The sequence below is a fragment of the Triticum aestivum genome, chromosome 4B, assembly GCF_018294505.1.
Source record: "Triticum aestivum cultivar Chinese Spring chromosome 4B, IWGSC CS RefSeq v2.1, whole genome shotgun sequence".
NCBI classification, from domain to species: Eukaryota; Viridiplantae; Streptophyta; class Magnoliopsida; order Poales; family Poaceae; genus Triticum; species Triticum aestivum.
In genome coordinates, this window is record NC_057804.1 from 56615007 (window position 1) to 56625133 (window position 10127).

Here is a 10127-nt window from a genome sequence, read left to right on the forward strand (position 1 = left end):
AACTTCATTCCGGACATGCCAACATCGCCAAAGAGTCATTAGCAGCATGGTTGTTCTATGTCAGGGAGGGGTTCGAGTGCATGAAGTAACCATTCTTTACCTGTGTTAACTACACAATCAATATCCGGCAAGGCCCACACTTCCGCCATTGCAAACCAAAGCTCACAAGCCAGAGGACACCGTATAAACGGGTGGAAATTATCCTCCACTTCAGCTGCACATAGCGGACACCTGCCATCAATTTCCAGACCCCTCTTGCTTTTATTTTGCCATGTGAGAAGAGAGTCAACAGCCACTCTCCATGCGAAATTCCGTATCGTGGGGGGTACCTCACAGTCCCATATGAACTTCCAGCCTCTTCTTCGACCATCTGGAACCGAGCTCGAGCCTGTAGCAGTGTTCCGGAAAGCTTGCTCGAAGGCAAAATCGTAGGCGCTTTTAACTGAGAATCGGCCGTACTTGCCCGGTCCCCAAGCAATGACATCCTCCTCCTGCCTCGGCGATGCTCTAATTTTGTTGATTTCCATAACATCAGCCGGCAAGAAGAACCTCTGTAACACTTCCTGATTCCACGAGCCATGAGTGAAGTTACTATCCACGATAGAGACGGAAAAGATATTGTGAATATCTGACGCCTTAATATCTTGCTCGAAGGCATTAAAAAGAATGGCAGATTTAGTCCAATTAGGAATTTGTCCTGATCAAGCACAAAAATGATGACTAATTTGAGCCATAGTGCTAGCTTCCTGAACAGTGGCTTGCCCACAAACAAGAAGATCACACTAGCTGGAACCAAGCAAAGAAGAGTGGGCATCCAGACCAAATCCATTACGGAACTCCCGCAACCGCTACAGGAGGACAGTCGTTCGTGCTGGCTTTTGTTTGGGTTATTTCTAAAAAAAAGGAAAAGATTTCCGTCAGCCGGGTGATTTCGCAGTCGAGTGAAGTCTGTTTTAAACCCTATGGTTGTAGAGCACGACGCAAAAAAACCTCGACGTCTAAATCCCTGAAGTCCATACCCCGTATTCATCGATCCTGGTTAATTTAGACCCCGAGTTTGTTTGGCGCATTGGGAAAAAGGCGATCCTGGCCCGGATCAATCGGTACTCTCACTGACTACATTGGCCAACCTGTCAGATTCATCTTCTATCCGAATCCTCCCCAGATGTGTGTATCGGTAGAGGCGGGGAGGTGCTGCCTCGCGCCCAAGGTGGAGCGGAGGACCGCCAGGAGATGACCGGCCGGTCTACAGCAAGCATGCATGGCGCGGCGGTCGCTTGCCCGAGTGCATCAGGACGCACGGCTCCCAGCGAAGAGGTCCTCCACTCCATGGGCAGGACCGCAGCAGCGGCACGATGGTCTCAGACAGGAGCGCGTCTCCTTGTATGCGTCTGTGGGTCTCTCCATGCCCCCCGATCACGTCGGCAGCGAACGCCTCCTCTTCTAGTACAGAACGCCCCCAAAACAAGCTGACTGTTCATGCCTTGTGTCATGCCACTCATCTCGATTGATCTTCAAGTGAATTTAATCCACACAGTTCAAATGAGGTGTTGATCTATTGGTGTGTCTTACTTGAGTTGGGTGGCGAGAAAGCCAAACTTGGTGGTGCCAAGAGACAGCGACGACGACGGACAGTACCACCGGTCACCTTGAGACTGGAGGCGAGTGTTGGGGAGAACTACGGCAGCGGCGCCATGTATGCATACGACACGCGACACCAAACGCTAGCTCGCAGCCCCGACGTGCTGTTGGCCTGCTGAACAAGCACATACTGCTGCTAGTTCTACCGCTTGCCGACGTTGGCTCGTCCAGCTGAACGAGCGGCGTGACGACGACTACTAACAGGTCGAGGGAGGGGGGGATCGTGGATGCCTACGGTCGCAGATACCCTTCGTCGTGTACACCTTGCTTACTTGCGGTCGACGAGCATGGCGGCCACCGCGAGCAGCAAGACGAGACGAGCGGCGTCAGATGAACTGCGGCGCCGCCCTGTTGCTGCGGCGGAGGATGGGGAGCCGCAGCTTGTGACTGGAGTACTGGACACGGCGGACGTGCCCTGGATGTCTGCGGTCTGTCTGCTGGGAGCGGCGCGACTTGATGAGCTCATGAGCATGGCGGGCGACCTCCGCCGTGCTTGCAGCCGCGCACACAGGCTCGGCGTCCCGGGAAGCAATGGGGAGCTACGGTGGCCGGCGGTCTGGTGCGGCAATGGACGCAGGGAAAGTGTTTGACATAATTTCAGAGAGGAGCCAGAGGAATGTGTACTTGCCACATAAGCGTATAGGCCCATGTGGTCAGTGAGAGAGACGAGCAATCCCGGACGGGATTGTCCTTCCAAATAGGCCTAGAGTGGATTTGGGGTTACGATTGACCGGGATCAATGAATACAGGGTATGGACTTCAGGTATTTAGATGTTAGGGTTCATTTGCGTCGGACTCTACAACCTCAGGGTTCAAAGCAGATTCACTCTTTCGCAGTCCCGCATGTGCCGCCTCCATTGCTCAGTACGTGGCCTACTGAACCACCCACGCCTCTCTCCCTCATCCTATCTCTTTCTACTTTAGGCCCTCGACTATGTATCTGGTGCCAAAATTCTGACAAGTGTGCCACATATACATCGATGCCAGATGAAATGCTTTTCACACTCATCTCACAACATAGACAATTTGGCACCGGTGAAAGACCGGCCCACATCTAGCAAAATAATTGATTGAAGTACTAGTCAGTACTAGTTTCCCTCTGACAGGGAACCCTTTTCATCTAGTCTGCATGCAATATATGAATTTTTTATTGTCTTACTCAACTTGGCACCGGAGCAGTTACTTGCTTTGGTTCCCACAATTTTTCTTAAGGCATCAACTGAGCAATGGAGGGCACCGATGCCAAATGAATCAAAAGTGAATATGGCACCGCTTTTAGCCTACATAGTGGAAGGCCTACACAACTGCCTCAACCTTATCTAGCGGAGTGACTTGTTCAACCTAGTGGAGCGACTAGAGGAGACGGTGAATCAGAGATCAATGGCGTACATCTCGCCGATGAGAATGGTGGCGAGGCAAACTGGTCGGAGGTCCGGCACTCGCCGGCAGCAGTGCAATGGCGAGGACGGGCGGCTCCGCTCCCCCTCACTATTGTTCGGCAGGAGCTCATGGCGAATGATAATGGTGTTTTTTTTTTTTGCAACATTCAATCTGTTACATGAAAGATTTCTACAACATCAATCATGTTGTAGAACTTCCTTCCGTAACACCATATAAAGGTGAAGACAGAAAAAAAATCTGCAACATCATCTCTGTTGCAAAGTTTTTCTGCAATACCTCCATTGCAAAAAAAAAGTGAAAACAAAAAATACAGAACACGACCTATGATGCAAAAAAAAATCCCACAACACAATGTTGCAAAAAAAAATCCACAACACAATCTTTGTTACAAAGTAGAGGAAGATGTTCAGCCGCTAGATTTTGCTAGATCCGATGACTTGCGTGGCGGCGGATCTTTTAAAAGGATTCGTCGGTTGATGCGTAGCAGCCCCGGAAAAAAAGGAACACCGGGTTCCCTAATGGCAGTCCCTTACACGATTTATAGCTCTTACCCAGGCCTAACCATATCTAGACCGTTGGATCAAATAAATGGACGATCTAAATAAATTTGAGGTACTGTAAAAAGATTTGAACCCGCACACTTCTACAAGATCAGGGCCGGCCCCCAAAGTCTAGGGGGCCCCACCCAGCTAGTAGTAGTATGCGCGTAGGCAAGGCCCAGGGATGCAGGGCAGCGCATGCACAAAAGGCCTGTACGCGTTGATTTCTCGTCTCGTCGATCGATCTGCTAGCGTGTACGCGTTGCCCTTGCTCGGATTTCCTTCTAATCATGACGATGTTCCCTATTCATCTATTCCTCGATCTATTTCTAAAAAAAAAATCCTCGATCTCGCATGCTCATGGCAGAACCGAACAAACTGGAGGCAGCCGTCGTTCCTTGTTTCCCTTCCTCTCGCGGCAAGCCGGCGGTGGGGATGGATGGGGGAGCGACGTTGATGCTGGACTTCAATTGTGGTGGCCTGTGCAGTTCTCCCTGACGACGGCCATGGTGGCAGCCGGAGATCTGACGTTGCAGACGCATGTCACAATTTGCGCGCCGGCGAACTAGGCCGCTCTCCGGTCTCTAGATGATGGACGCACACACAGTGATGCAAATTGTCAAGTGCCTCCCATCTCACGTCAGTCTAAATCTCATCATGGCGATTGCCTGATCAGGTGATCAACGCTGCTCCGATCAATCCGAGGTAACATCAGACTATCTACTTCCTATATCTATATTGCTAATTGAGTAATTTATTTATGTTCACATGCATGATCCATAGATTGTTGTGTTCAAGCTTTGACATAATTTAATTTTTTTGTTTTTAGCAGTGCGTATTATCATGTCTACTACTCTCTCAGTTCCTAAATATTTTGTCTTTCTAGATATTTTAACAAGTGACTACATACAGAGCAAAATGAGTGAATCTACACTCTAAAATATGTCTACATGCATCCGTATGTTAAGTCCATTTGAAATGCCTAGAAAGACAAATATTTGGGAACGGAGGGAGTAGAATATATGCATTCTGTAAAAAGAGAAAAGAATATGAAATAAGAACTATAAGGAGGATCTATCGGCCCCATCATAAGTGAAATTTTATGAATGATTGTCAGAAATGGTTGAAAGGTAATATGCATACATTATTTGATAAGAATGTCGCTTTTGTTGCATTTAAGCAATACTATATATATTGCTATAATGTTTATGTGAAGGGGCCTCGACTTTTGGTTTCGCCCCTGACCCCTGAAATCTCAGGACCGGCCCTGTACAAGATCATCTCATCCAAAATTTGTTCCACCAAAGAATGAACCTAACGTTGTTGATCCATGTTTACCAAAGGTTAGATTCCAACTTATCAAGATGACAAGTGAATCAAAACCCATCCTTGCATTCTTCGAGTGCGTTCAGCCACCAATCCTCCACATTGTCTGTTTTATCCAGCATGAGATGTTGATCTGAAGCAAGCTGAAGCACTTGCTCCACGTTTGCCTTGCCGAGACGCACTGCATGATAGCATGGTCCATTGTGTCTTCATGTTGATGACATACATAGCACACCACCACTTGAGCTTGAATTCCATGCCTTACCCGACGGCCAGAGGTCCATAGCCTATACTGAAGTGCCAGCTGCGCTAAGATTTTGCAGGTACAACTCTAGCGGAGTCGTCATATGTGCGATTTCATATGGATATGAAGAGAATGTTGGACTTGGTGAGTAAACACAGATCTGCCATAGGGTTGCCTGCATATGTTTTCTTTTCTCAATTTTTCATTGCACATCAACCCAATAGTCACACGGTCAATTGAGGGATTATAAGATACTCCCTCCGTTCCTAAATATTTGTCTTTCTAGAGATTTCGACAAGTGACTACATACGAAGTAAAATGAGTGAATCTACATTCTAAAATATGTCTACATACATCCGTATGTTGTACTCCATTTGAATGTCTAGAAAGACAAATATTTAGAAACGGAGGGAGTACTAATTTAATGTAGCATTGCATTAGAAACTTCTTACATAGGGAGAGAAAAGTCAATTAGCGACTTTACATTCATAGAAATTAATTAATTAACCTGAACTACTTGCCGCCATGACGATTGCGGCGGAGGTCGCATTTGGTGGTGGTGGTGGCGTAGTAAAAAATGTTTGGGAATGCTACAACGAGGGTCAGTATGGCCTGGAATTCTGCCTCGACTACATGATTCATCCCACCCATTTTCTCGCTGCATATAAGAGAAAAACATACATTGAATTAATTTCAGCTTTCCCATGGATAAAACAAATAAAACCTAATACTTAGTTTCTTATGTAACAGAAAAGATGTAGGCCAACTGATTATGAGTTAGCATAGGAACAAGCTGAAGAACAAAATGTGTTTTGGTCATTGACTATCTAGAGCTCACCAAATCTTCTATATAACTAGAGCTTATCAAATCTTTTGATGGCCTGAGGTGCTTCAGGCTAGAGTAGATACTGATTTAAAAAGCAAAGAGAGAATAAATAAATCTTTTGATGGCCTGAGGTGCTTCAGGCTAGAGTAGATACTGATTTAAAAAGCAAAGAGAGAATAAATACCATGCAAATGTGTGCTAGATTTCAGTAGCAGTGAGCGTAGGCAAGAAAATATATATGTAGTACAGTACAAAAAAACATGTTATTTTAGGCATTAAGACAAACAGCTGTACGACACAACTATCAAACTAACCCCTTTAAAAAATAACTATAAGTGCAAATTGAACCAAAAAGGGTTGCATATTCATAGATATGTATTAACGGATCAAATTTAACAAGACGGAAATACAAGTTCAGGCTTGAGATCCCAGTGTGCACTTCGATTATTCCATTTTAAGAACAAGAGACACTGTTAAGCAAGTTTTTGGGATCTCACACTTCATGGAAAATCCCAAGAAAATAAACACCATGGTGTAAAACTTTTTCTTTTTGCGGGAATCCATGGTGTAAAACTGAAAGTACAATTTCTGAAGACAGACGGACTTAATTCAGATCAGCACCACCGTACCAGAGGGCATTCAGATCAGCACCACCGTACCAGAGGGCATGACGGTCGACGTTCCTAGACACCTAGCCAGAGATCCAGGTCATGTAGATCTACGACCAGCACCTGATCTCATGATGAAAATGTGCAAACACTTGGAACATTTGTCAAAGTATACCACGAAAAAATTCAGATTTTTTTTGAGTATTTTTAAAAAAATTCCGAATCCGAGCTCAAATGAGCTCAAGCTCAAAAGGGTGCTTTCGGAAATAGTGCACACATGAATAGATCAATCTACTGAGCATACTAATACAGGAACAAGAAACAGTCTGCATTGGTGTTACAGAATAATAGGATAAAAACACAAGCATAACTAGTAAACCACTTTACACGATTATAGCTTAGTACTCCCTCCGTAAACTAATATAAGAGCGTTTAGATCACTAAAATAGTAATCTAAACACTCTTATATTAGTTTACAGAGGGAGTACCAATTAGGACAGGATATCACCTGGTATATTGCTGCCACTCTCAGCCATCTGATGACCTGAACTTCTGAAGAAGAAGACAAAAAAATGACAACAAGATGCAGAGTTGGATTTAGAGCCACCGGTTCCTCTAAATTGTAAATTGGAACTAATCGAGCACTAGCAGCACAACACACTAGCAAGACAGCAAATTCGTGAACATCAAAGAAATCACCTGCACTTCTTTTATGCTCGTCAAGCATCGACGCCTTGTCAGTCTGTAACCCCATGAACCAATTCATTCAAGAGCACTAATTATGCAGCCCCGAATTTCAGGGGCAGAGAAAGAAAAGGCGGTGGTTGGTTCTGTGCTGCTGACCTTGTTGGAATTGGGTATCAGGCTCTGCAACGCCTTCATCTTCTCGTTGGTCCTGCTCCTCCTCCTCTGCACCCCAAACAAGCAAGCAAGCAAGCAATGAGGATCTGAAAAACGGACAGGGCAAGAAGAGCAAAGCAGAGCGAAGGGGAAAACGGTTGACGAAGGGAAGCGGGGAGGAAGGCCACCACCTTCTCGGAGAGTTTGTTCACTCGAAGGCATGGGTTCGCTTGCTGCTGGATCCCCCGCGCGGGCGGTCTCCCACCGCGTGCTGCTCGGGTCCGCTTGCTGCCGGATCCCCCGCGCGGGCGGTCTCCCGCCGCGAGCGGCTCGGGCTCGGGCTCTCGGACGACCCGCCCGCTTCGCTCTCGTAGAAACCTGCGCCGGCGCCGGCCCCGAGCTCCCCGTAGTCTGCCGCCTGGTGCTGCCGCCTGACGTGCACCTCGTTCGTCGACCACCCAGTGGGGAGGGATGGCCGCCCGCATCCTTCCTCACCGGGCTCGGGAAGGGAAAAGGAGCGCGTCGGCGAGCTGGATCCCAGCGGCCATGTCTGGATCTCGCCGGCTCGACTCGCACGGGACGGAGTCAGGAAACGTGGTGAAGCCCGAGCAGCTAGATGATGGCGACGCGCGGCCGAACAGAAGCGCGCGCGGAGACCGGCACCGGTGCACGCCCGCGCCCTCCCCGTTATTCACACCAAGGATCGGCTCGTCGGGAAAGGTGAGCTTGATGGGGAGCATGGCAAGGAGGCCGGAGAGGAGGTCAGCACAGGCGCGTCGTGGCGCAAGGTTTCGGTTGAAAGCGAGTAATAACTTCGGGAAAATTTTGCCTCTCCGCCCCTTTCTCAAACGCACACGAAGTGGAAAAAAGTATAGATAACCCCGACAACTATTCCATTTGGATCACATAACCTCCTCATCTTTAAAACAGGGTTCTTAATCCCCTAAACTATCCTAAACCGGACAAATCACCCCCTAACCTTCACTTTAGCGGTATGGGACGGTGGTTTTGCATACGTGGCATCTGGCTTGGGCCCACAGGCTGGCCACGTGGAACAGGGGTTGCTGGGTGTGGTCTAAAACGACGCCCCCGAGCCGGTTCGACCCAAACCCAGCCTGTTCGCCTCCCTTCTCTTCATCTCCAACACGATCTCCTTCTCTGAGAGACGGCGGCGACGAGGTTTAGGGATGATGGTCGGCGGCATGAAGTGAGTATCGGACGGCGGCGCGGCGAGCAGGTCAGTCACCGAAGATGGATGCCCAAACATGTGTTGCAATACCTTTGTATTTTCTCTGTTTTAGGTTGGGGTTTCCATGGTTCGGGGGATTTCATGGATTTTGGTTCCAGATTATCTTACGTCTGTCATGTATGGAATTATTGATTTGGTTTACTGCCACCATGATATGTACGATTAATTGATTATGGTACACTCAAATTATTTGATTTAGGGTTGATTCGACTAGAACTAAAATTGAAGGAGTGTTTATTAATTCAGATTCTTTTAATTTTGTGGACAGATCTGAGGCATGGAGAAGAGCAGCAAGAGCAGCAGTTACTGGGAGGATGAGTATGCACAAGAGCAGCAGCACAATTCAGTTAGAGAAGAGCAGCAACAACATTCAGAGGAGCAGCAGGTTCATGCAAATGCAGAGGAGCAGCAACAATATGTAGGTGCAGAGGAGCAGCACCAATATGTAGGTGTAGAGGGGCACATGGAAGAACCAGAACCTTGGAAATTTTCCAACATGTATTACCAGCCTAGAAGGACATCTAAATTAACAGTTAGTAGAGGAAAATCAAGTGTAGTTGAGGAGGAAGTAAATAGTGGCAGTGATTTATCTGATAGTGACTATGCTATCCCCCCTTCAGAAAGCAACAGCTCAGCATCTGATGATGAGGTCTTGGAGATGAGAAAATATGCAAAAGAATTGAAGGAGAAAGTGAGAAAGAACATGTTGAGAGAAGATGAGGGCAAAACATGCAATGTGTCCGATGATTTTATTGTGCCTGAAAACTCTTGGCTAGATGATTCAGATGGAGAAGGTACACCATACTTTGAAGGTGCACCTATAAGATGCTACAACAAAAGAACGAGCCCAAAGCTCCGTCGCTACATATGATGCCTAACATTTTGCATCAGGGGAAATATGTCGAAAATCGTTGCATGAAAAAAAATATTCAACGCACACTCAATGATCTATCCATGGAGATGCATAGCAACGAGGGGGAGAGTGTGTCTACGTACCCTCGTAGACCGTAAGCGGAAGCGTTTCACAACGTGGTTGATGTAGTCGAACTTCTTCGCGCTTCAACCGATTAAGTATCGGACACACGGCACCTCCGTGTTCTGCACACGTTCCGCTCGGTGACATCCCTCGCCTTTTTGATCCAGCAAGACGTCGAGGTAGTAGATGATTGTATTAATTACTCTCTCTATACCATAATACAAGATGCTTTTGCTGTTAATTTTTTTCTTTTTACGATCAGAGGGGCCACACGGCCCAATGAAAATGGAGTCACAACATACAGACCAAGTCGGGTACAAACTTAACTTCGATGCCTAACATATGCATTAGCAAAAACTACTGCTACATCTTAAGGCACTTCAAACTGCACCTACAGGATGCTACAACAAAAGAACGAGCCCAAAGCTCCGTCGCTACTTATGATGCCTAACATTTTGCATCAGGGAAATATATTGG

General features: G+C 47.0%; 1 protein-coding gene across 7 annotated transcripts; it reads right to left on the minus strand.

The window, feature by feature from the left end:
* Nucleotides 1-5372: 5372 nt before the first annotated feature.
* On the minus strand, nucleotides 5373-8239 carry LOC123090982 (transcription factor PIF5). 7 transcript variants are annotated; one of them, XR_006442703.1, is made up of 6 exons: nucleotides 7617-8237; nucleotides 7429-7494; nucleotides 7285-7327; nucleotides 7094-7137; nucleotides 6607-6708; nucleotides 5373-5809 (listed from the first exon to the last, which is right to left on the minus strand). XR_006442703.1 is itself a non-coding variant. In XM_044512373.1 (5 exons), the coding sequence occupies exons 1-4, from the start codon at nucleotides 7908-7910 to the stop codon at nucleotides 6661-6663; spliced, it is 642 nt and encodes a 213-aa protein (XP_044368308.1). In that variant the 5' UTR covers nucleotides 7911-8239; the 3' UTR covers nucleotides 5373-5809; nucleotides 6637-6660. The 7 variants fall into 7 exon arrangements, 5 of the variants coding, with proteins under 5 accessions (XP_044368308.1, XP_044368310.1, XP_044368309.1 ...); XR_006442701.1 differs by having other exon boundaries at nucleotides 7094-7327; nucleotides 7617-8239; XM_044512373.1 differs by having other exon boundaries at nucleotides 6637-6708; nucleotides 7094-7327; nucleotides 7617-8239.
* Between the last annotated feature and the right edge of the window lie 1888 nt (nucleotides 8240-10127).

Excerpts from the sequence above, each read along its gene's own strand:
- LOC123090982 (XM_044512371.1), bottom strand. The coding sequence starts at position 7,910 with ATGCGGGCGGCCATCCCTCCCCACTGGGTGGTCGACGAACGAGGTGCA. Across the intron at positions 7,495-7,616 it reads TGAACAAACTCTCCGAGAAG|AGGAGGAGGAGCAGGACCAA; the intron begins GTGGTGGCCTTC and ends TTTGGGGTGCAG. Across the intron at positions 5,810-7,093 it reads GAGTGGCAGCAATATACCAG|CGAGAAAATGGGTGGGATGA; the intron begins GTGATATCCTGT and ends TCTTATATGCAG.